This window comes from Typopeltis vanoorti, chromosome 19 (assembly GCF_054136105.1).
Source record: "Typopeltis vanoorti isolate ZY-2024b chromosome 19, IOZ_Tvanoo_1.0, whole genome shotgun sequence".
NCBI classification, from domain to species: domain Eukaryota; kingdom Metazoa; phylum Arthropoda; class Arachnida; order Uropygi; family Thelyphonidae; genus Typopeltis; species Typopeltis vanoorti.
In genome coordinates, this window is record NC_143567.1 from 20,505,001 (window position 1) to 20,531,975 (window position 26,975).

The 26,975-nt window shown below is 36.5% G+C and overlaps 2 protein-coding genes across 2 annotated transcripts in view; both read right to left on the reverse strand.

The window, feature by feature from the left end:
• LOC150095896 (uncharacterized) overlaps nucleotides 1–925 on the reverse strand; it is a 267,756-nt gene extending 266,831 nt beyond the window's left edge. Inside the window, exons 1-2 of the mRNA XM_090409557.1 lie at nucleotides 920–925; nucleotides 570–695 (exon numbers count right to left, since the gene is read on the reverse strand). Coding sequence (XP_090265683.1) covers nucleotides 570–695; nucleotides 920–925 — 132 coding nt within the window. The remainder of the gene's footprint in view (nucleotides 1–569; nucleotides 696–919) is intronic.
• A 699-nt stretch (nucleotides 926–1,624) lies between these two features.
• LOC150095898 (uncharacterized) overlaps nucleotides 1,625–26,975 on the reverse strand; it is a 308,002-nt gene continuing 282,651 nt past the window's right edge. Inside the window, exon 7 of the mRNA XM_090409558.1 lies at nucleotides 1,625–1,680. Within this exon, the coding sequence (XP_090265684.1) occupies nucleotides 1,625–1,680 (56 nt within the window). The remainder of the gene's footprint in view (nucleotides 1,681–26,975) is intronic.

Genomic DNA, 26,975 nt, shown 5'->3' on the forward strand with positions numbered 1-26,975 from the left:
GCAAAGCCCAAAAATACATGGATTATGTCATAGTCATTTATGTTATCTAAACTATTCATCAAGTGCAATAGCAAATAATTTTTTAAGCCATGAAATTTTGAATGAACAAAATATCTGACATTGTCACAAACGATTAAAGTGATATATTGCCTGAACTGTAAAAATTATAAAATCACCTGTGTGTGTGAGAGACATATATTAATAACAAGTTCAGCAGAGACATTTGCTAGATATGAATCATTTACAAGTAACAGCAGGAATTCTCAATGGAATATCAGAGTTTAAAGAAATGGTGACATTAGGACAGAATAATCAATAACAGTTTACTCAATAAGCATGATTTTCTATGCTAAATTAATCAAGTTAGAAGTTAATATCACTCAACATGATGACAAATTAACAAAGAAATTTAATGCATACAAAAATTAATAACCAGACTATGCAGAATCGAACTATGAAGAAGCAGAGGAAATAAAAATGTGCAAAGAAAACACTATCTGGACTATACAGAAGATATCATATAGAGATAAAATTAAAATCTGTAGCTGTACTGAGAAAAAGTTATTAACCTGAACTCCAGGCAAGCCTATATCACCCTTCTCTCCTTTTTCTCCTTTATCACCAGGTGTTCCCCTGTCACCTTTAGTACCTGGCTCTCCTGGCAGTCCTTGTGCTGCTGTTTTACCAGGTTTACCCTAAAGATTCAGCTCATAAGTTAGGAACAACATTTCAAAACTGGTGTATAAATATGATTTTGTAAATCTATATTTTCTACCTGTAATTTTAATCTGTTACTTTTATTTAATGATGAAAACTTATATGGTGAAAGTTCAAGTTGACTATTCCAATAATTTAGTTCTGGGAAGGAAGGAGAAAAAAAAAAAAGGCAATCAACACCACACCAGCTGACCACTAATACCATCATTATTTTTTCACTTATTTATTTTCAATAAAATTTTAATTTATTATATGACCAAGACTTTTCTCAGTTTTTAATGCAGCTTTTTTTTTTGTTGCTGTTGTTTTCAAATTTAATTTGGATTGTTTAGTAAAGATCAAGATATACTACTAAAAAAGCAATGGTTAGATATATTTACTTGAGACAGCATAAAATTCAATGAAGCAGCATAATTAGCAACATCAATATTTCTTAATATTGATAAAATCCAACTGAGTTAAATTTAAAGCTCCCCAAATGGTAACATTAATTATCCCCTCCTCTACTCTACCCCAGAAAGGAATGAAATGAAAGTTCTATTTCTTAAAGACTTTTGTTTAAGTGCAGCTGAGCAGTGAAAAAGTATAAGTCCTGAATTTTTTGAGATTAGCAAGGCTTAAAGAGCATAAACATAATTTTATTATTACAATGAGATATGACAGATATAACAGTCACTCATATAATATATGAGTGATGACAAAAGGGGCCCTCCTTTACTGACTCCTCAAACTTCCTGAAGGTAAATGTATAACTACTCAACATCCTTTATGTCATTACTGGATTTTTTAAGGAAATTACAACACAGGCTAATTATTAATTGTAATAAACTGAATTAATAATTATTTTTATTAATAATAACTCAACTTTGATTGTCATGCTTCAGCCTCATTTACCCATTGTTAGTGCTCACATATACTTATCATACTGTTTATGTGTTTCCTGATTATGGCAATTTAGCTTTGCTGAAATATAAGAAATATTAACTTAATTATTATATGACTAAATTTTTTAGGAAATGACAACATATACCAAAATATTAATTAATCAAAAAAATTTAAGCATTACCTTCCTATATTTCGGCAATGTTGCCATCTTCGGGGAACATAAAACTATGATATGTGCACGCAGACACTAACAACAAACAAATAAGCCATTTTGCCGTATTGGCGGGCCTTGCTTGTGATAGAATCTCCGTGGATGATTGTAATTCTTGTAGATAAACGAATACGTTGGTTACACATGAATTTAAATTTTTTAGGAAATGACAACATATACTAAAATATTAATTAAAAAACTTTAATCAATACCTTGCTATATTTCGGCAATGTTACATTGCCATCTTCTGGGAACATAAAACTATGATATGGAAGCTGGCAAGAGTGTGGTTAGCAAGGGTGTTAGAGCTAGTTTTTTTTTACTTGGAGAGTGGTGAACGAGTGGAATAAGCTGCCAGAGTCTGTTGTGGGTGCCATGACTGTAAATGAGTTCAAGTCGAAGTATGATAGATACTGTGTGAATGTTGAATAGTTATTCTTGACAAGATGTTAAGGCCTCCCCTCGATGAGTCTAAGGACTCCTTGGAGTTTGCCTGTGCTACTACTACTACTACTACTAATAATAATAATAATAATATGTGCATGCTGGCCCTAACAATTAACATATGTTGCGCATTTGCTTGTTGTTAGTGTTGAAAGTTTATTTTTCACTTGGTTAGACTATAATAAATTTAGTTTAATCCTTTATCCATGTGTAAGCAAACAAAGTTTGCACCTGAAAATATCTTCAGGACTGAATATAGTGTTGTACTATCTTACCTGGGGTAAGTAGTACAACACCAGGCAACTCGTAGCAAAGGTGGAGAAAGATACCAACAGTCCTATCCCAGTATTTCCCATAATGCAAAACACATCTCCTTGTCTGACTCCTGTCTTATGTCGCCTTTATATACACTCTTACTCCACTGGTATCTATCCCACAGCATGGAAATTGGCCTCAATACAACCAACTGCCATCTAACTACCACCCTATCTCACTGGGCCTGGCTCCCACTGAAGAGACCTCAATAAAGGTCGAAACTAGTCTGGGTAGTAGCCAATCCCTTAATGCATAACAGTATACATATCCACAAGGAGATGTGTTTTGCATTATGGGAGATACTGGGATAGGAGTGTTGGTAGCTTGCTCCACCTTTGCTACAAGTTGCCTGGTGTTGTACTACTTATCCAGGTAAGATAGTACAACACTATATTCAGTCCTGAAGATATTTTCAGGTGCAAACTTTGTTTGCTCTCACTGGGATAAAGGATTAAACTAAATTTATCATGTTGTTAGAAGATGGCAATGTAACATTGCTGAAATATAGGAAGGCATTGATTAAAGTTTTTTAATTAATATTTTAGTATATGTTGTCATTTCCTAAAAAATGTAAAGTCATGTGTAACCAACGTATTCATTTATCTACAAGAATTACGATCATCCACGGAGATTCTATCGCACGCAAGGTCCACCAATACAGCAAATTAGCTCATTTGTTTGTTGTTAGTGCCTGCATGCACATATCATAGTTTTATGTTCCCAGAAGATGGCAATGTAACATTGTCGAAATATAAGAAGGTATTGATTAAAATTTTTTAATTAATATTTTAGTATACGTTGTCATTTCCTAAAAAAATTTAAAGTAATGTGTAATCAAGATATAAGTTTATCTACATCAATTATTATAATTAATAATTAGTGTACACAGTAATTTCCTTAAAAATATGGTAATGAATAGCCAACATATGTCATTCAACCAGAATTATCTGTCAATAACATCATCAAGAGTTTTAAAATAATACTGACCTTAAATAAGCCATTACTCTCATTGGTAATTACAAGAACAATGTTACAATTAATGGTCTATTGTCCTACAGACAGCACGTCAGTTGGATCCCTTGTGTCAGTTAATCTGGAAAAAAAAAATAATAATAAAAATATTAAAAAATTAAATTAAGTCTATATAAATTAGTAAATAATACTGCTGACAAGTAACAAAAGCTGGGTAGGCAATTTTTAACATAGGATCCTGAACAGATTCAAAGGCTATTGATTTGAGGTAAGTTATAATTTGTAACTAGAATTTTAATTTCTTGCAGATTAATTTTGAAATTAACCTGCAAGAAATGCTGGAATGCCAGAAGCCAGAACTAGTTGACTCGATGACTCTAACATGTGTGAGTCATAAAAATGTAGTTCTGAAAACTTCTATTGTTATTATTATTTAAATCTAAACTGGAGTGTACAATTGCCACCCAATTTAAATCAAAATACCAGATAAGAAATTAACATATACTGATTCTGGCATTCCAACAGGCTTTGAAAATCAATTTATAAAGAAATTGGACTCCATATAAAATTGCCTACCTAGTTTAGTTACCTGTTGACAGTATTAGGCACTAATTTACATAGACTTAATGTAATCTTTTTTATTTATTATTATTATTACTTGATCTTATTTTTCAAATTAACACTAAGGATCCAACTAATCCTTAGGACAACAGTCTGCTATGTTTATTATTATTACTGTACTTACTACTCAGAAAATACTAAGAAAACATGGTATAAAATAACATAACTGTTATGTGTAGCCCTGTCAATGTAAGAGGTCTTTCACATTTTTATAAATTCTAGTTTAGTAAGCACAACTTATACCTTTTAATATCTGATTTTTGTTACTGATCTTATCATAATAATAATTTAATAATACTTAAATTAATAATTAATAATACTTTAATAGCAGCATGAATACTGTGTCACTTTATGTAGCACGTCCAAAATTACTGCCAATAATAAAATTATATAATTTATTAACCAATACTGACAGAATTATTACAGGAAGAATTAACTCGCAGATAGATTTTAGTGACTCACTGAGCAAATTAATGTATGTAATGCATTACATTTATGCCAGAATATTGCTTATCATAAGCTAGATAGATAGATGGGTAAATGAATGGGAGTATCAGTGTAATGCAGCAAAAAATAAGGTCTTGAGGTTTGGGAAACATCAATAGGACGCTGCATACTCTATGGGAGGAGTTATACTGGAGGAAGAAGGGGAGACAAGAGATCTGGGGTTGATGATTCATAGAAACCTGAAATTTAGAGGACATATTGCAAAGGTGGTGAAGGCAACACAGAGGATTGCCGCAATAATGAGAAGGACACTGACCAGCAGAGATAAAAGGGTTATCATTCCATTGTATAAGTCTCTGATCAGACCACACCTAGACTATTGTACTCAGATTTGGTCCCCAGGATTTGAAGGGGATAAATTAACTGTGGAAAGGGTACAAAGGCGGATAACAAAGATGGTTTCAGGACTGTACCATGCTAGTTATGAGGATTGGATGAGGGAATGTGGACTGCAGAATTTGGTGGCTAGAAGAAGGGGAGGTGATATGATTGAAACTTTTAAACTGTTGAGAGATGGATACAGGGTTGACAACACTGGAGAATTCTTTTGCCTGGTTGAACAGCGGGAAGGAGTGGTGACAAGAGGCCATTCCTGGAAGTTACGAAAGGAAACTGTTTGCAAAAGGGTAAGGAGTGGTTTCTTTGCATGGACGGTAGTTGAACCATGGAATGCATTGCCTGATGGAGTGGTGAGAGCAAGAATGGTCAATGAGTTTAAGGAGTGGTATGATAGACTTTGTGTTTCTCAGGGGGGGGGGGAACTCTCCTCGATGAGTCTTGATAGACTTTGTGTTTCTTAGGAAGGACCTCCCACAAAGAGTCTTTTGACTACATGGAGCCCTGAATAATAATAATAATAATTCTTGTGAATATAGTATTCCTACCATTTCTTTCATATGGCACCATTGCTATTTTGACATAAAATTGTTGAGTGCAGTGGAAGAGAGAAGGAAGCAGTGAGCAGGACATGGGTAACATCAACTGTAGAGCTTGGTGTTATAATCAAATTGAGGGAAAGTTACAGTATCAACGTACCTTTCTAAGATATCTTAGACTGGCTCAGTTGAAAGGGGATGGGAAAAGAGCAAGATGTTCCACTTCATAAAGGATGTGATAAGATTTCAAAATATAGGCCAATCTGTGTCTGGAGTGTTGGTGAGGACAAAGATTCAGAACTGGGTTTAAAACAGCAGCATTTCCTTTGATGGACAGCATGGGTTTGCTAAAGGAAGACTGTGTTTTCATAATATATTTTTACAATAATTTAGGTACACTGGGAGATGGGATATAATTGATTAGAACTGATTAATTCTAATCAATTTGAAGGTTAGATAATTAAGAGTATGTCTAATATCTGTGTGTATGAAATTATTGTAAATGTTTTGGAAAGGTTGGTGAGAACTAGGATCCCGAATTGGGTTGACAGCAGAAGTATTCTCTATGATGGTCAATAATGGTAATCATCTTTAGCAGTCTATTTATATGATAAATGCATTGGACAAAGGAGATGCACACACACAACAGTATATTTAGATTTTGCAAATGCTTTTGATACACTGATGAATAACAAGCTCGAAGTTAAACTAGAATGAATGGGGTTAGATAGCTGATTGGTGTAGTGGATTGTAGATTGGCTGTCTCGTAGGTAGGTAGCAGCAACATGGTATGGGTGAATGAAAACCCAGAAGGGGAAAATCACTAGTGGTATGTGCCAAAGGTCTGATTTGGGGAAGGTATTGTTTAACTTTAAACATCTCTTCTACTCCTCAAAGATGGAGTAGAGGAGATGTTATAAGTTTGCAAGAGGACTTGAATAGGCTAGATGAATGGGCAGATGAGTAGGGATGTCTGTTCAGTGTTGCACAGTGTAAGATTTAAAAATTTGGAAAGCAAAGATGAGATGCTGAGTTCACAGTTGGTGATGAGACAGTTCTGGAGTGATGGTGGACAAGGGACATGTTGCTGAAAGTGTGAGGAGAGCACAGCAGATTATGGCAACAATGCAGAGGACACTGATGTGTAGAAGTAAGGATGTTGTGGTTCCATTATATAAGGCTTTGATCAGTTCACATATGGATTACTGTTCACAGATTGTGTAACTTGGTTTTCAAAAAAAGATGAAGAGTTATTAGAAAGGAGCCAGATAATTGACTAAGGTTGTTTCTGGTCTCTGGAATGTTGAGTATATATGCAATTTGCAGAGTCTAGTTGGATAGGAGTAGAAATATGAAATGTGATATGATTAACCTATATAAGTTAGCAAGAAGGTATTTTGGGATGAGGGTATTATAAGATTAATTTGCATGAGGGTTTCTCATAGAATGGGGGAGAGACAAAAGGAAGAGGCCACTGCAGGAAGATGGGAAGAAGAAGAACAAACAAGAATATGTAAATAAGTGATTCATGAAGAGTTATGCCTACTCAAAGTTAAAAACAAGTTATTTGGATTCATAGTTAAAAATTTATGGAGACACAACACACGTGTTAAAATAATTACTTTACTTAATATTAGGAAAGTAATATTCGACGTTTCGACCTCTGTATTGAGGTCATCATCAGAAAAGTACATATGTATAAGATACAAGCTACATGCTACTGCAGTTTACAAAGGTAAAATAAATCTAACTGCTTATTAATCTTTTACCTAGTCTGACCTCTTGTGGAAAAACTAAATTAATCATATTAAATTTTTAAAAAAATTATAAATAGATTAAAATTTATGGAGATACAACACGCATGTTAAAATAATTACTTTGCTTAATATTAGGAAGGTAACATTTAAATTAAATTAAAAAAAAAACAGATAAGTATAAAATATATTAAAAACTATAATTAAATAAAAATAAACACTTAAAATATTTTTAAAAAATAAATTAATTAAAAACAGAACTACATTAAACATTTCTAAAGTCCTCTCATAGTGAAATTTTCTTCTGGGTTGTTCTGGTTGCTATATGGGTTGCAGATGGGTCCTCCACATTGTTGGAATGATTATTATTATTATTCAGGCCTTGATGGAGTCAAAAGAGTCGTGGGAGATCCTTCCTAAGAACATAAAGTCTGTCAAGACTCATCGAGGGGAGGTCCCACCTAAGAAACACAAAGTCTATCATACCACTCCTTAAACTCATTGACCGTTCTCGCTCTCACAACTCCATCAGGCAATGCATTCCACGGTTCAACCACCCTCCATGCAAAGAAACCACTCCTCAACCTCTTGCTCACAGTTTCCTTTCGTAACTTCCAGGGATGGCCTCTTGTCATCACTCCTTCCCACTGTTCAACCAAGCGAAAGAACTCTCCAGTGTCAACCCTGTAACCACCTCTCAACAGTTTAAAAGTCTCAATCATATCACCTCTCCTTCTTCTATCCACCAAACTCTGCAGTCCACATTCCCTCAGCCAATCCTCATAACCAAAATTGTACAGTCCTGAAACCATCTTTGTCATTCGTCTTTGTACCCTTTCCACAGTTAATGTATCCCCTTCAAATCCTGGGGACCAAATCTGAGAACAATAGTCTAAGTGTGGTCTGATCAGAGACTTATACAATGGAATGATAACCCTTTTATCTCTGCAGGTCAGTGTCCTTCTCATAACTGCATCAATCCTCTGTGTAATCTTCACCACCTTTGCAATATGTCCCCTAAATTTCAGGTTTCTATCAATCATCAACTCCAGATCTCTTGTCTCCTCTACTTCCTCCAGTATAACTCCTCCCATAGAGTATGCAGTATCCCATCGATGTTTAATCCATCATTTTTGTTCAGGTTTAAAACACTATCCAAACCTGAACAAAAATGATGGATTAATCATTCCAAGAATGTGGAAGACCCATCTGCAAGCGGAACAAGCCCAGAAGAAAATCTCAATACGAGGACTTCAGAAATGTTTAATGTAGTTCTGTTTTTAATTTATTTGTTTTTTAAAAAATATTTGAAGTGTTTATTTTTTATTTATTTAATTTAAATGTTTATTGTTTTTTTACATTTTTATTTTTTACTATTTATGATTTTTATTTTATTTTATTTTTTAATTTATTATTATTAATTTAGTTTTTTCCACAAAGAGGTCAGGCTAGGTAATCTTTTACCTTAATTTACCTTATTAATCTTTTAATAAGCAGTTATATTCATTTTACCTTTGTAAAGTGCAGTGATATGTAGCTTGGATCTTATACATATGTATTTTCCTGATGAGAACCTCAATACAGAGGTCTAAACGTCAAATGTTACCTTCCTAATATTAAGTAAAATAATTATTTTAACATTTGTGTTGTATCTCCATAAATTCTTAACTATGAATTCTGACCACCGTGAAACCTTAAAAGAAAGTTATTTGGATTTATAGCCAAAGCAACTAAAGCTGTAAGACCAATGTTCTCTGTGTGTTAACTGCGTATGTTAGAAAAACATAGGCCACTTTGCCTATTCTGCAGGATAAAAAAAACTTAATTTTCTAGGAGAGAAACATCGTGCCACCTCAGTATGACCCTGGCTAACTCCCTTTCAGTTGAAATGCTCCTATAATGGTTTGTCACATCAGAGATGGGATTCAAACCCAAGTCTTTCTAACCAAAGGGAGTGATTATTATTGAATGAGCTAGTTTCCACAAAAAAAAAAAAAAAAAAAAAAAAAAAAAAAAAGTACACCAACTGCTTTGAATCTGTCCCTGTCTTTTATAAAGAGACTACATGCTATGGGAATATATATATATATATATATATATATTCCCATAGCATGTAGTCTATATATATGTACTATATATATGTAGTCTATATATATATATATATATATATACACGTGTGTGTGTATATATATATATATATATATATATACACACACACACACACACACACACACACACCGGGTGATCCAAAAGTAACAGAAAAAGTAAAAATTCAATCATTTGAAAAGTATAGACAGTAGCATGATGCAGTTTTCACAGAAATGCACAGAAAGACATGGGATTTTTTTTAATAACGAAAAATTTTATTGCCAGAATAGTTACATTTGTCACCGAGAAGTGGCACTGTAGCAGACCCGGAGCTACTGCCTGTCGCTATTTAAACTGTGAGGTTCGTAAATTTCAGATGTAGTGAATACTGAAGTTAAACTTTCAGCATTTAATTTATTACCGAAGTTAAACATTCTGCCAAGGTGAGGCATGTTATCATTATGAGGTAAAGTACTTTTAGTTAAGCTGTATTATCAGAATTTCGAATGTGCAAGTGCGGTTTTGCGCACCTATCATTCAACGCGGGGTATTAGAAGTGGAAAGGGACCGATGTCTTGTTCCTTACTGATAGCTATGATGAAAAAGTTTGAGGACATTGGCAGTTTGGAAGCACGTGCAAGAAGAATAGTTTTTTGTGCACAACTGCACAAAAAAAAAATCTATTGCAGTTGTACACAAGGTCGAACATGAGACCGACACAATCGGCAGCGTCCGCACATGGGCAATGCAGTATGCATGAAATTTCAAGACGAACTGGCATTTCGTACGGAAATGTGTAGCGATCACTCAGGATCATCCTCAAGAGGTATCCTTACAAAATCCAACACATATACAGGAACTGAAACCATCTGATTTCGAGAGACATCATGAATTTGCAAATTGGGCTTTTCAACAGATGGAAAACAATGCGGACTGGCTGTCAAAGTCCTGTGGACTGACGAGGCACACTTTTCACTTAATGGAAGTGTAAATGCACACAACTGTCGCATCTGGGTGAGAGAGGACCCACACGCGATTGTGGAAACTCCTTTGCATCAGCCAAAGGTGATGGCGTGGTGCGGGTTCACTGCGTCATTCATTACAGGCCCCTTTTTCTTTGAGGAAGTCCACAGCGGTACATTTTGAACTGTTTCTGTCACAGGCGAGCATTATGCAGCGGTTTTAAGAGACAGCATCATTCCCTCCTTGCAAGAGAGGTAAGCGCTCCATAGTGTAAGATTCATACAGGATGGAGCACCTCCGCATATCACAGGTCCTGTCTATCGCAGTAGGTGCTGGAATGTCCTCAGTCGCCCTTTCTCGCAGGAATGGCCACCAAGGTCTCCAGACCTCACACCTTGTGACTTTTGGTTATGAGGCTACTTGAAGTCACAGGTGTACAGAGGTCAGCCGACGTCATTGGCTATGTTGAAAGAAGCTATTCGCCATCATGTGACAGAAATTATAGCTGAAGCCCTCACTGATGCTGTGCAGAGTGTCGTGCCATGTCTGACGGCCATTCTCATGAACGGCGACTGTCGCATTGAACATTTATAATCCTAGCTGCATTGCGAACTGTACTGCGCCACTGTACAAACTACTGACACAACTGAGGCGCCACCTGTCGGTGGCAAATGTAACTATTCTGGCAATAAAACTTTCTGTTATTAAAAAAAAATTCTATGTCTTTCTGTGCATTTCTGTGAAAACCGCATCGTGCTACTGTCTATACTTTTCGAATTATTGAATTTTTACTTTTTCTGTTATTTTTGGATCACCTATTTAATTTAATTTTATTTTATTTTCTGAAGGACAGCAACTCATGGTGCTAAAGCAAGTATCAGGATTAATAGTTTTCCATTTTATGAAAAGCTTAGGTGATGGCTTAGACTGTAACATGAAATAATGAGTTAGGCAGAAGAAAATCAGCATTGGTTGAACAATGATTGAGAGCAATTTAACAGGACTGTCTGAATGTATTCCAAAGGCCAGAAGATTAAAAAAGTCGGTGTGAAATTAATGAATGAAGATTTTAATTGAAGTAAGAAGAAGGCATTATGGATGCTATATAAAAAGCAATCAGTTGCACGAAGACTATAAAAGCAGGCTAGGAAGCTTATACAGTTCATAAGGATACTAATTGTACAATATAAGAGCAACTGGCCAATCAAGCCAATAAAAATTCCAAAGAGTTTTTTTTTGATATCTGACAAGTGGAAGAAAGAATGATTATGGAAGGATGATAGTGAATGAAAATGGTTGATTGGTAACTGCTACAGAAGATATAGTCAAGATATTCAGTGAACAATTCATTCTCATAAGTGTGACACTGATATTGTGAAGAGCTCAAGCATAAGAGGAAATGGTAGCAGAAGAATGATAAAAATTGAGAGAAGGTATATGAGAAATTGGGTAATGTTCAGCAACATAATCACCATATGTGTCATAATAGAATGTTCAATTAAGTTAATGAGAAGCCTTGAGATATTTAGCAAGTCTTGAAACAGGGTGAGTGCCAAACGAGTAAAATGAAAATAAACTCGCTTTGCTTTACAGAGGAAATAATAGGACCAATGTTTTGAATTACAGGCCAATTGGTGCATTTGAATTTATCACAAAATTGATGGAGAGGTTGGTGAGAGCTAGGATTCACAACTGGTTTAATAACAGCAATATTCTCTGTGATGGCCAGAAATGAGTTTGTTAAAGTGAGGTCATGTTTTAGTGCAGTGAGTTACCAAATGCCTTTCTTAAGATCTAACTGTGTATCTAAACTGAAATGGACTGAGTTACATAACAAGGTTTATCAGACAGATTTAGCTGTCAGAGTAACAGTAAAATGTTTAAGTTAAAAGATGAACGTTACTAGTTTGCCAGAGGGGTCTGTTTTATAGTCATTATTGTTTAAGTTATATGTTATTAATATAGAGATAAAGTATAACTAGGGATATGTACTTATTTACAGATGATCTAAAGTTGTAGAAAATTATGAGGAATAAAGCAGATGTTGTGGCCTTACAGGATCTGAATTGACTATGTGAGTATGGGTACAAGAGTGGAGTCATGAGTACAGTGTTGTAAAAGGGTAAGGTTTTGAAATTTGGTAGGCATGGATGATATAATTATATCACCCATGTCTATAATTTTATCATTATCTCATCCATTGGTAGGGAAGACAGAAGGAGGCAGAGGAGATGAGGGATCTGGGAGTGATGACAATGAACAGAATAGTGACGTTTACAGGTGACATTATTAAACTTTGAAGATATCACAACAGATAATAGATTTGTTCCTCAGTGGCGCAATTGGTTAGCAGATGGTACTTATAAGACAATGCTTATCAGTTATGCTGAGGTTGTGAGTTGAAGGCTCACCTGGGAAAATAATTTTTAGGGTGGCTGCTGGACAGATATCAAAAAGTGGATGTGGAGAGGCAGAATTGAGATGAAAACAAGTGACTAGTGGTGTGCCACAAGGTTCAATGCAGGGACCATTGCTGTTTAATTTGTACATAAATGATAAAGGAAATAACCTGAAAATAAATATTCAGTTATTTGCTGATGATGACACAAAATTAGATAGATTAATAGTTAATCAAGGCGATGTAGAGAGCTTGCAGGATGATTTAAATAGGCTGTCAGTAATGGCAAAAGATAATGGGTATCAGTTTAATGTGGAGAAATGTAAAGTTATGCATTTTGGGAGCAACAGATTATAAGCTGTGTATCATACTGATGCCACTGTACTTCAGGAAATAGATGAAGCTAGAGATTTAGGAGTGGTAGTAGACAGACAGTTTAAGTTTAGAGGACATATTGCTAGCCCATAAGATTACTTGGCCACTGAAGAACACATTAACATGTAGAAATAAGGAAGTTGTTATTCCTCTTTATAAACCCTTGATACAACCACATCTAGATTACAGTGCTCAAGTCTAGTCCTCTGGGTTTCTTGGGGATGAGGAAGTGATTGAGAGGATTCAGAGGCGAGTGACAAAGATGGTGAGTGACCAGTGGAATGTTCCCTCAATCTATCCTCATATATGAGGATAGATTGAGGGTGTGTGTGGATTGTAGAAGTTTGTTGATAGGAGGAAAAGAGGGAATATGATAGAAACGTTTACGTTATTTAAAGGGTTTTATAGGATTGGTGTCGAGGCTAGCTGGTGAACGGACGTGCTATCGGAGAGCTCCTGAGAGATTTGTGTTTTTTGTTGATTTATTGGTGTTTTGGATTCAATTTAATGGACTTAAGTGTGTAATTTTGGTATATTATTGGAGCTTTATTAGCGTGGTTAGTGTACTAAAGTGTTTTATAACATAATCTATGTCGGGAAGTCGCCGCTAGATGAATTCGTAATGTGTAGTGTTCGTGCAAGCTCCAGATAAGATAAGTATCATTTTCAGTTATCGATACAAATTACTTAATATTGTGTAGTTTTGTTTTGTTTGCCTTGCGTATTTTAGTGCGTCTATTTTTGGTGTGTTATAACGTATAATTTGACAAAACACGTTGCAAATAAGAATGGCACCTGTGCGAAGGAAAATGGCGGCCAGTAATGAAGGTTCGCCATCGTTATCAAAGAACGGTAGCATAAAAGAAATGAGTCAGTGTACTAGCTGTGAAATGTACGCTTTGAGGAGTGCGGTCGGAGTGTGGTTAGATGATAATAAAGGATTGAATGTATGTAGAAAATGTAGGGAGAATGAGGAATTGAAGTGTATTTCGGATCGTGAGTGTGATATTTTTGTCAACCTTCAGAATGAAGGAAATAGGGATATGACAAGAAACGGCAAGGTTGTACATGAAAATTGTGAGAGTGTGAATGTAGAAAGTGTGAATGATAGTATAAATGGTTTCTCAGAGAACAAAAAAGATGAGATAGATGCATTGAATGAGATCGCGTTGTTGAATAGTGCGATAGAAAGAGCAAAACAGCAGCTAGAGTGCATGAACAAAAGTAGACTGAATGAACCAACCAATAATAAAAGGTATGACAGGAAAAATAGACGTATGAATGTGAACTTGAACAATATGAAGGATAGAGTGCTGTATGGAGACTCGTTAGTACGAGGTGTGTTAGTAGAGGATTTGACAAAATCGTACCAACCTGGTGCGACCATAAAGGACGTAACTGCGTCTATTAGAGAGCAAAAGGAAAGGGTGAAAGAAATGATTGTTGTGGCAGGTACGAATGATTTCAAAGGAGATAAAATGGAAATGATAGAAGACCTGAATGAATTGTTTGAGGTAGCAAAAGAAAAGAGTGAGAGAGTTAGAATGATTAGTCTTTTGCCACGGTATGACAGTGAAATGTTTAAAAGGATGGCTATAATTGCGAATGACTTTATGCGTGGGTTATGTATGACGAGTGGTGTGGAATTTGTGGATGTGTGGAGTGAGTTTGATGGGCGAAAGGATCTATGTAAGATGGATGGCTTGCATTTGAATGGTTATGGTGTAAGAAGACTTGAGAAAGTGTTGCTGAATGTAGTGGATGTGCAAATTCAGGGAAACTAGATTTGTTAGGGGGGGGAGAGTAGAGATACAGTCCTTATGGAGGCAGTTGAATGTAAGAATGAATATAATATGCCCGAGCAAATAAGGACAACAAATCTGAGTGGGATAGTTAATATAAGGCATCAAGGTAGGGTTGGGGCTAATGGGGGGTCTTAAATTCATGTACACTAATACTAGGAGTATTAGGAACAAGAAGGAAGAGTTTTTGGCCATGGTTGGCACTTCCAGACCACAGGTTATAGGTATTAGTGAAACATGGCTGACTGTAGATGATATAACTAGTGGGATTGAATGTGATGGGTATAGTGTGTTCAGGAATGACAGAGAGAATAAAATGGGGGGAGGAGTATTGTTGATGATAGCTGATGAGCTCCAGCCAAGGAGAATAGAAGTTGAATTGCAGGATAGAGAAAAGAGCACATTTGAGGCCATTTGGTGTGATATTGTGGCTAGCAGAACTAAATATACAATTGGGTGCTGCTATAGACCAGGTGATGGAAAAGATGGTGGTGACAGTATGCACAAGCAAATAGAAGAAATGGGTGGAAGGAGTGTGATTATTATGGGAGATTTCAACTATGGTCGCATTGATTGGACTGAGGAGAGGACACACGGGAGGAAAGAACTGGATTTTATGCGGTTATTAAGGGATAACTATCTGCGACAGCATGTAATGGAAAATACTAGGGGTCAGAGAGTGCTTGACCTAGTAATTACATCTGAGGATTTGGCTGTAACAAATATGACCACATTGCCACCAATCGGTGAGAGTGATCATAGGGTCTTAACTTGGGAGGTGGCTAAAGGTGTAGAATTTTCAATTAAGACAGGGTACATGTGGAATTACCGGGCTGGTAAGTATGGCAAGCTTAGGAGATTGCTTGGTTCAGTGCCATGGCATGTACAACTGCAAGGACTAGAAGTTGATAGTGCATGGGAGGTAGTTAAGAAGTGCTTGCATGAAGCAATGGCTGACTGTATACCTAGAGTCCGAATAATAAATCAAGTAGGGGTTAAATGGATGAATAACACCATTAAGCTTGAGTTGCAAAAAAAGAAACAACTATGGAGGGAATTTAAGGAGAAGGGTGACCGGCAGGCACATGAACGGTATAAAGCGCAGGCCAGAAGGGTGACGAGTGTGGTAAGAAAAGCAAAAAAGGATTACGAAAGAACATTGGCCATGCAGGCTAAAGAGAATCTTATACAGTTTTTAGATATGTAGCAAGTAAAAGGAAAAATGTACATGGCAGATTGATTTTAAAGAATGCCGATGGTAGGGAGGTAACTGAATCAGTTGAGATAGTTGAGTTACTGAGTGAGCACTTTGCAAAAGTATATCATCCAGGTGGTGACATTGCAGAAACGAATAAACCAGTAGATTATACGGGAATTGTGGTTAATGAAGTGGAGGTGGAAGTGGTCTATTGCATAACCTCATTGTCAATACATCTGTGGGATTGGATGGTATACCAGCTCGTGTTGTACGAGAAGCAGCTAAAGAATTGTCAGTACCCTTGACCATTTTGTTTAATTTGAGTCTCGGGTCTGGGTTAGTCCCGAGCGGGTGGAAAGAGGGGAAAATAGTTCCACTGCATAAAGGTGGTTCCAAGACTGCTGTTGTAAATTACCGACCGATTAGCATATCAGGAATCATTGTCAAGGTCTTAGAGAAATTAGTCAAGAAAAGAATACAGGATTGGATAGATGAAAATAGGATATTGTATGGGGGACAACATGGTTTTGTGAAGGGTAGATCATGCCTCAGTAACTTGCTCACGTTTTATAACACAGTGACGGCTGAACTGGATAGGGGTAATGGGTTTACAGTGATACTACTGGACCTTGCCAAGGCCTTTGATAGGATACCACATGGATCCCTAATCAGTAAACTGGAGCAGATGGGTATAGATATAGGGTTGGTGAGATGGATAAGAGGGTGGTTGAAGGAGAGATATCAAAGAGTGGTTTATTCAGGAGTGGAGTCTAAAAGACGTCTTGTGACTAGTGGAGTACCACAGGGCTCTGTTCTTGGACCACTGCTTTTCAATTTGTTCATCAATGATATTGGAAAGGATCTGAGAGGAAGTGTTCACTTGTTTGCTGATGATGCAAAGTTGGGTAGAGCAATTGTGAGTGCACAAGATGTCAAAATTTTACAGGATGATTTGGATAGTTTGGAGGACTGGGCTAGGAAAAATGGATGTCAATTTAATGTGGCAAAGTGTAAGGTTATGCACTTTGGGGTGAAAAGAATAGCAGCAGTATATCGCATTGGTGGAATCATACTCCAGGAGATTGATGAGGCCAGGGATTTGGGAGTGTTGGTGGATAGGGAGTTGAAGTTTAGGGGGCACATTGCAAAAGTAACTAAAACAGCTCACCAAATCACTTGGCTTCTGAAAAATACTTTAACATGCAGAGACAAACAAGTTGTTGTTCCTCTGTATCGAGCCTTGATAAGACCCCATCTGGACTTCTGTGCCCAGCTATGGGCACCAGGGTTTCTTCGTGATGGGGAGGAAGTGGAGAGGGTCCAGAGACGAGTGACCAAGATGATAGCAGGTCTGTGGAATGAACCTTATGAGAATAGGTTGAAGATTTGTGGGTTGCAGAAATTGGACGATAGGCGAAGGAGGGGTGATATGAGACATTCAAATTACTGAAGGGTTTTTATAAGATTGATCCAGAAGATATTTTTGAAAATATGACTGGTGGTGGGAGGACTAGGGGCCATGCATGGAAGCTAGGCAAGAGCGTGGTTGACAAGGGTGTTAGAGCTAGGTTCTTTACTTGGAGAGTGGTAAATGAGTGGAATAAGCTTCCAGAGTCTGTTGTGGGTGCTACGACCGTGAATGAGTTCAAGGCAAGGTATGATAGATACTGTGTGAATGTTGAATAGTTGTTCTTGACATGATGTTAGGGCCTCCCTCGATGAGTCTGTCGACTCCTTGGAGTTTCCAGGAACAATAATAATAATAATAATAGTAAAATAGGATTGATGAAGGGGAAATGTTTCAGCACTTAGCTAGAGGGACCAGAATAAGGGGAAGTTGAATAAAGGTGTGATTAGTAGGGATGTGAGGACTTGATTTTTTGCTTGGAGAGTTGTGAATGAGTGGAATGGGTTGCGAGAGGGTTCAATGAGGTATGTATGATAAATTGTGTGGATAGATAGGGTCTCCTGCGATGAGTCTTTGGACTCCATGGAGGTGCCTGTATAATAATAATAATAATGGCAATGATGAGTAGACTCCTAATATGTAGAAGTAAAGAAATGCTATAGATGATAACTAACGAGCAGCATTCTTAAATAGTTGCCTAGAACATGAAGTGATGCATGTGACCAAAGATTTTGCATATACGCTGCATAAGTGACATTTATATACATCTCTACATAAAGGTTTCTAATTCAGTGGCTGGTATGAATAACAATAATATAGTTTCATATAGGATACAGAATGCTAAATGTGTTGAAACTAAATGAATATGAAACTAGCAAGCATAATAGAAAGCTAAGTTGCTAAGTTTTAAAAATATAGCATTATCAGTTAAAAAATTGGGTTAGAATTAGACTGCATTGTGGAGTTAATTAATTTTAAGTTAAAAGTTTTGTTTGAAATATTGTTAATTTAGTCTTTTGTATGGTAAGTTAAGTAGCATAGCACATAGCACCAATGCAAAGCAGAACAATGACGTCCAAGGAGTCATTGTTTAACCATGCAGACTTCGTGCAGTGCAATGTCTGCAAAATGTATGCATTACCAAAGGCAAATGGAATTTAGTTTGAAAGCGATAGTGGCGGGAAAGTGTGCCGAAAATGCTATGAAAGTGAGGATCAAAAGTGTGTCTCAGGTTGCGAGATTGAAGTATTGGGTGGAACTCAAAATATTCTTGAAAAGCATGATGTAATGTCAGAAAAGACTGAAGGAGAGATTAAATGTGACAGGACTGGGAGAGAGAGTAAAAGTGTAGAACGAAAAAATAGTATGACTGTTGTAAAGAATGAAGAGTTGGCTGTAATGAAAGAGATAGCTTGGCTACATGGAGTGATACACAGGGCAAAGCAAGAGCTGGAGCAAATGAAGAAACATCTGGTGAGTTGGTCACCTGAGAACAGAAAGAAAGAAGTGTGAGATATGAGAAATGAGGGCTTGACCAACACAGAAAGAAAAACTAAGGAGTGAGTCTTGTACTGAAATTCATCACAAAAGGTGTGATCAATGAAAGATTGACAAACTTGTGCTTTTCAGTTGTGAAAATTAACGATGTAAGCGAGGCTATTAGAGAAAAAAAAGGTAGGTTGAAAGAGATGATCGTATTGGCTGGAACGAATGATTTGAAAGGAGAAAAGTATGGCATGAGAGCCATGAAAAAATTATTGGAAGTAGCAAAAGAAAAGAGTGAGAGAGTTAAGAGAGTGAGTCTGTTGCTGTGGTATGACAGAGTAAAGCTAAGGAGGAAGGCCATAATAGTAAATGACTCAATTCATAGGTTATGCAGAAGGAGTGGTGTGGAGTGAGTTTGATGGGTGAAAGAACTTACACAAGAAGGATGGTTTGCATGCATCTAAATAGATTTGATGTTTAGAAACTGGAAAAAGTGTTGTTGAATGAAGTGAAAGTGGATGTGCAGAATCAGAGAAACCAGTGCTGGGGGGGAGGAGGCTGTTGAGTGGATAAGCAGACATCAGTGCGGCAGCTGAGTGTAAGTACATGCATAATATGCCTAAGTTAGCACCAATGGTAACAAACCAGAATAGGATAGTTAGCATAAAGAGTCAGGATAGCAGTGGGCCTTATGCACTTATGCTATTGAGTGGATATGCAGACATCAGTGCGGCAGCTGAGTGTAAGTATATGCATAATATGCCTAAGTTAGCACCAATGGTAACAAACCAGAATAGGATAGTTAGTATAAAGAGTCAGGATAGCAGTGGGCCTAAGGGGCTTATGCACTTTATGTACATGTACATGTACAGTACTTTATGCACTTATTCCGAATGCTCCTAGCATTCGGAACAAGCAGGAGGAATTTTTGGCATTGTTGATTCATCCGGGTCAAAGGTTATTGGCATTAGTGACAAACGACTAACAGAAGATGATACAGTTAGTGGGATAGAATGTGAAGGGTACAGTGTGTTGTGTTCAGGGAGGATAGAGAGAAAATAATGGGGAAGGAGTGTTACTGACAATAGCTGATGAATTGTAACCAGAGATAACAGAAGTTAAACTGTAGGACAGTGAAAATAGCACATTTGAGGTTATCTGGTGTGAGATAGAGGACAGCAGAACAAAATATACAGTTGGATGCTGCTATAAACCAGGGGATGGAAAAGATGGAGATAGTATGTTCGCAAAAAGACTCAATGAGTGGAGGACAGGTAATTATTATGAGGGATTTCACTATAGGGACATAGATTGGAAGGAGGAGAGGACACATGGAAGGAAGGAAATGGAATTTATGCAGTTACTAAGGGATAAATGCCTGAGACAGCATGTGATGGAATATACTAGGGATTTGAGAGTGCTTGATCTACTAATTGCATCTGAGAATTTGTTCATAATGAATATGACCACGTTGACACTAACTGGTGAGAGTGATCATACGGTTTTGACTTGGGAGGTGGATAAATGTGTGGAATTTTCAGTTAAGATGGGGTATATGTGGAATTACAGGGCTACGTGGTAAGTATGACTGGCTTAGGAGATTGCTTGGATCGATGCTACGACATGTAAAACTGCAAGGGTAGGGCAATTGATAGTGCATGGGAAGTGGTAAAGGAGTGCTTGATAAAGATAATGGGAGATTGCATACCTAGAGTCAGGAGTTAAATCAAGTGGGAGTTAAATGGATGAATATCACTGTTAAGCTGGAGATGCAAAAAAAAAAAGAAATTGTGGATGCAATTTAAGGAGAAAGGTGACTGGCAGGTGCCTGAACAGTACAAGGCACACAGGCCAGAAAGGTAACTAGTGTGGTAGGAAAGGCAAAAGCAGAGTATGAAAGGAAGTTAGCAATGCCGGCTAAAGATAATCCCAAACAGTTCTTTTGATATGCTGCAAGTAAAAGAAAGAATGTATATGGCAGAATGATTTTAATGAATGCTGATGGTAGGGAGGTAACTGAATCAGTCGAAATAGTAGAATTACTAAATGAGCATTTTACAAGAGTATATCATCCAGGTGGTGATATTGCAGGAACGAGGTAAATGAAATGGAGGTGCATAGCATATTACAGAAGCTTAATGAATACAGCTGTGGAATTGGACGGCATACCAGCTTGAGTTTGACGTAAAGAGGCGAGAGAATTGCGAGTATCCTTAATCATTTTGTTCAATCTAAGTCTCAGCTCTAGGTTAGTCCTGAGGGGTTTGAAAGAAGGGAAAATAGTTCCATTTAATAAAGGAGGTTCCAAGATTGATTTTGCAAATTACTCTTCAGCATATGAGGAGTTGCCCAAGTACTGGAGAAGCTACTCAAAAGCAAAATACAGGCATGGATAGATGGAAATGGGATACTGTATGGGGGAAGAGGAGGAACGGCATGGTTTTGTGAAGAGTAGGTCATGCATCAGTAACTTGCTCATGTTTTATAATATGGTGACAGCTGAGTTGGATAAAGATAATGGGTTTACAGTGATAATGCTGGACTTTGAAGGCCTTTGACAGGATACCATGGAATTCTAATCAGTAAACTCAGGCCTTCTACTCTTTTTATAATCTCATCTGGAATAATCCAATGAAATCCTCTCACTAACTTAAATGTCTCTATCATATCACCCCTTTTCCTCCTATGCACTAAACTCTGCAATCTACAGTTTTTCAACCTCTCTCCATAGCCAGCAGTCCAAAGTCCTGATATTGTCTTAGTTACTTGCCTTTCGATCCTCTCCAATGTTTCCACATCATATTGAAAAAAACCAGGTGACCAGATTTGAGCATAATAGTCCAAGTGTAGTCTGACGAGTGCTTTATTCAGTGGCACAACTACTTCTTTATCCCTACATGTTAGACTACTTCTTATCATAGCAGCACTATGATGTGCAGCCTTTGCAACACTTGCAATATGCCCTCTAAACTTCAGTCTACTGTAAACCATCACTCCCAAATCTCTAATCTTACCCATTTCATACGGCACCATCGATATAGTACACAGCATTATATTTCTGCACTCCAAAATGCAACACCTTGCACTTATTGATATTAAAACTACCAGCCCTAATCTTTTGTCCAAGTAAAATGTCTATTCAAATCTTCCTGAAGCATATCAAAGCACGATGACATATGTGCTTTCTAGATGAGAAACACTGGTATACACAGACTGCTAAAGAAACTTGAAGCAAGATTATAATTTAAAAAAAATAATAAATAAAGCAAAAGCATCTTAATCATCAAGAAAAATATCTTCTCTGCTAACTAGCTATATTATACATACCAACAGACTAATTCGTGTCTGGTATTATTATACTAATGATAAGTTACATACTAAAATAAAAACTTATTGTTGTTGTTAATCCTTAGATTTATTTTTGTGAACTAAAACCTTATCTCCCATGACAAGGTATCATTGTCTCGTGTAGTGACTAACAATGAATTTCAACTGGCTGTAATAAGTAAAATAAGAAATAATTTTCATCTGAAAAAAAATTAATAAAACTTAATTTTTGTATCAATTAAACTAAATATGGTTTTATTATCATCAGATGGAATGAACATGGGAATATAAATTTAATAATGAAAGTTTATGATTTTTATTTAAAAAAAGTGTCAATGGTGAGGAATTGTTTTCACTATCTTTTTTTTAAATAACTTTTTATTTGTGCATTTATCCATTACAGAAGTTTTCTAAAACTTTATAGATTCTATTCAGTAACAACGAAATGCTTATTTATTTGGTTTCTATATTTTATAAGTACTAGTAAATAAATTGTGATTGATCATAATATTTATGAGAAGCATTTTTACTGGGTTAAACTGATAAATGCCCTGTATTAGTTATACAGTGGTATTCTTGATCTTCGTGGAGTCACATATTCATCAAATACAGGACATTATTGAAAATCCAGTACAGGACCATCTGGTATAATGTGCTGAACCTAGTCACCAGAGATGCATCTTGTTTCTGCAATGTTGTTGAATGCTTTTTTTTTACATTCGACAACAGTGCAGAAGATGCACCAAGCATTGATGTAATGGATAATTGCATCGATTTACTGTTTAGATTGATTTAAGTTTATTTATTTTTTCTTTTGTTTAATAGATGGTTGCTACATTCAAAATTAAAAACACACTGATGTGCTAATCGAAATGTAATCCATTTAATAATGGATTGCAAATACTAAACAAACATAAATGTGTATTTTTTTGAATAAGTTGTCAGAGTCTATTGTGGGTGTCATGACTGTGAGTGGGTTCAAGGAAAGGTATGATAGACACTGTAGAAGCTGAATAGTTGTTGACATGATGTTTAGGGCCTCCCTCGATGAGTCTAAGGACTTCTTGGAGTTGCCCGTAATAATACTACTAATAATAATAATTAAACTAAACATATTCTTTGGAATGCAAGCAGATGTTATGCTAGCATTCTTCAGAAATAGAGGTAGATAATGTAGTGTTATACAACTAAAGCTAATATGCTCACTTCAATAGACCAAATAAATAAATAAATAAATAAAAAGTTACAGATTAAATTATATGTTTGGTTTGGTTGTAATTACAGCCTAAACAACTAAGGCTGCGAGAACAGTATATTATTATTGTTGTTGCACCCTCCGTGGAATTGGCAGACTCATCAAGGAAGATTCACTTAACTGAAAACATATTTATCATACCATGTCTTAAAATTCCTAACACTCCTTCATTAACAATACATTCTGGTAATGCATTCCATTCACTGACAATTCTCCATGTAAAACATCTACTCCTAACATCCCCTCTTCACCACATTCTTACATAACTTCCAGGAATGGCCTCTGGTTCTTCTCTCTTACCTTCCACTCTTTTTATAATCCCATGTGGATTAATCCAATAAAATCCCCTAACTAACTTAAATGTCTTTATCATATCTCCTCTTTTCCTACTATCCACCAAACCCTGCAATCTACATTTCTTCAACCTCTCTTCATAGCCAGCATTCCAATGTCCTGATATTGTCTTAGTCACTTGCCTCTGGATCCTCTCCAATGTCTCCACATCACACTAAAAACAACAAGGTGACCAAATTTGAGCACAATAGTCTGAGTGTGGTCTGACCAATGCTTTATGCAGTGGCACAACCACTTCCTTATCCCTATATGTTACAATATTTCTTATCATAGCAGCCTTATTATTATTATTATTATTATTATTATTATTATTAAACAAGACCTCATGGAGTCAAAGACTCATCTAGGAGGTCCTTTTATCTTACACACACATCTCATCATACCGTGTCTTAAACACATTCAAACTACTTGCAGACACCACGCTCTCAGGCAAGGCATTCCAATCACTCACAACTCTGCACGAAAAAAACCTGCCTCTCACTCCCTTACTCACACCCTCCTTATACAGTTTCCAGGGATGACCTCTGGTTCTCCCCTGATCTCCCAATCCTATGATGTGCAGTCTTTGCGACACTTGCAATACGCCCTGTAAACTTCAGTCTACTGTCAATAATCACTCCTAAATCTTGAATCCTATCCACTTCCTGCAGTGCAATACTATCAATATAATATAAAGCTTTATATTTATGCACTCCAAAATGCAACACCTTGCACTTATTTATATTAAAACTACAATACCATTCCTTTGTCCAAGTCTGAATGGCTGAGTGGTTAGTGTATCTGCTCTCCAGCCAAAAGGATGTGGGTTTGAATCTCACCATGGGCATGGATGTTTGTGATTTTCTGTGAAAAAAACTAGTAGTGGTGGCTGTAGATGGTGTTGGTGTAGTTGCAGTCTGTTGTAGTTGTTGGATTGAGTGATGGAGACAGAGTTATAGAATAGGTGCCCTCCCTCGATGAGTCTTTGGCTCCTGGAGATGTCACGTAATAATAATAATAATAAATGGTGTCAGCAGTGCCACTACTTATCATTCTTCTTTTGAGAGCTCCATCATACACAAATTGCTGATATCGTTCAGAGAGCCAATCTCCAATCCATCTAAGCAATATACTATCTATTCCCATTCTCTGCAGCTTGTACATCAACTTATCAAGTGGTAATGTATTAAATGCATTTGTAAAGCCCAAGAATATTACTGTATACAATTTTCCCTTATCTAATATACTCGTTATCTTATCATAAAATACAAGTAAATTACTAAAACAAGACCTACCCTGTACAAATCCATGCTGACCATCATAAAGAATGCTATGTCCATCAACCCAATCTTGTATTCTATTCTTAACCAATCTTTCCAACACCCTGACTACAATTTCAGTTATACAGACTGGTCTGTAATTGGAAACTTCTGTCCTAAAACCATGCTAGTGGAGTGGTACTATTTTGCCTTCTTTCCACTCCTTAGGAATCCTACCCAGTGGAAGACTTGCATTAAAAAAAACCAAGTCAAGGGCATAGCAAACTGTTGCACTCATTCCTTAAGAATATATGGTGATGTGTCTCCTTTCTCACAGCCTTATTAAAATCTAACCCAACCAATACTTCATACACCCTCTGATTCTTTCACTTCCAAAGATTCTCCTGATTCTACTCCCTTCTATTACACTGTCTCATATTGGATCCATGAGGAGTACAAAGTTCAGGATAGGAAGGTGACAAGCATGGTAAAGAAAGAAAAGGTGCAGTATGTGAAGACATTGGCTAGCCAGGCCAAAGTTAACCCAAGGGAGTTTTTCCACTATATGGAAAGCAAGAAAAAAAAAAAAAAAGGCAGGTTGACACGCTGATGAATAGTCATGTCAGCAGAATAACAGGTGCAAAAGAAAGTGGAATTATTAATTGCCATACAACTGAAAAACTCCCTTGAGTTAACTTTGGCCTGACCAGCCAATATCCTCTCATACTGCACCTTTTCTTTCTTTACCATGCTCATCACCTTTCTAGCCTGCACTCTGTACTCTTCATGGATCCAATCATTGCGAACTGTCTTGTACTTCTTCCATTGCATTTTCTTTTCCAGCACATCTTGCCTAATTTCAGTGTTCATCCATTTCACTCCTACTCTATTTACTCGTTTAACCTTGGTATTATTATTATTATTATCTGAGATCTCCAGGGAGTCAAGGACTTATCGAGGGAAGTATAAATAGGTATAAATCACCCAAACCAGCTGTCATACCTTCCTTAAATTCATTCACACTAGATGCACTGACTACCCCTAAAGGAAAACTATTCCAGTCACTCACTGTTCTCCGGGAGAAAACCTAGCTCTTACCCCTTTCTTGACTGCAAATAAATTTAACTTCCATGGATGCCCCTATGTTCTCTCCCCACCTTCCATATAATGAAAAATGTCATCAGATGATATCCTATAATAGCCATTCAAAAGTTTATAGACCTCTATCATTTCACCCCTCTTTCTCCTATTAACCAGAGTCTGTAATCCACATACTCGCAATGTCCTCATAATCTGGATATACTCTTTGTAACTCTTTCCACAGCTTTTACATTCCCTTGGTACCCGGGAGACCAAATCTGCACACAATAATCCAGGTGTGGTCTTATCAAAGTCTAATAAAGGGACAAAATGACTTCCTTATCCTTACATGTAAAGGTTCGCTTCAACACTGCAATTATCTTCTGAGTTGTATTTGCAAATTTTGCTATATGACTTTTGAACTTCAAATTCCTATCCTCCAATACGCCAAGATTCCTTGCCTCCTCAGTTTTTTGTAGCATAATCCCACTAATAATTAAAAGAAACACACATATTAACCACAGTGAAAATTATTTAATTGTAAATATTTCATCCTAAGTATCTTAGGACATCATCAGTAGAGTAGTTTTAAACAATACTAGGAATAACATACAGTTAGGGTGCATTATTACAATAGAATCTCATTAAATGTGCATAACGTACTAAAGTAGTACAAAAAAAAAAATTAATTATTTAACACAAT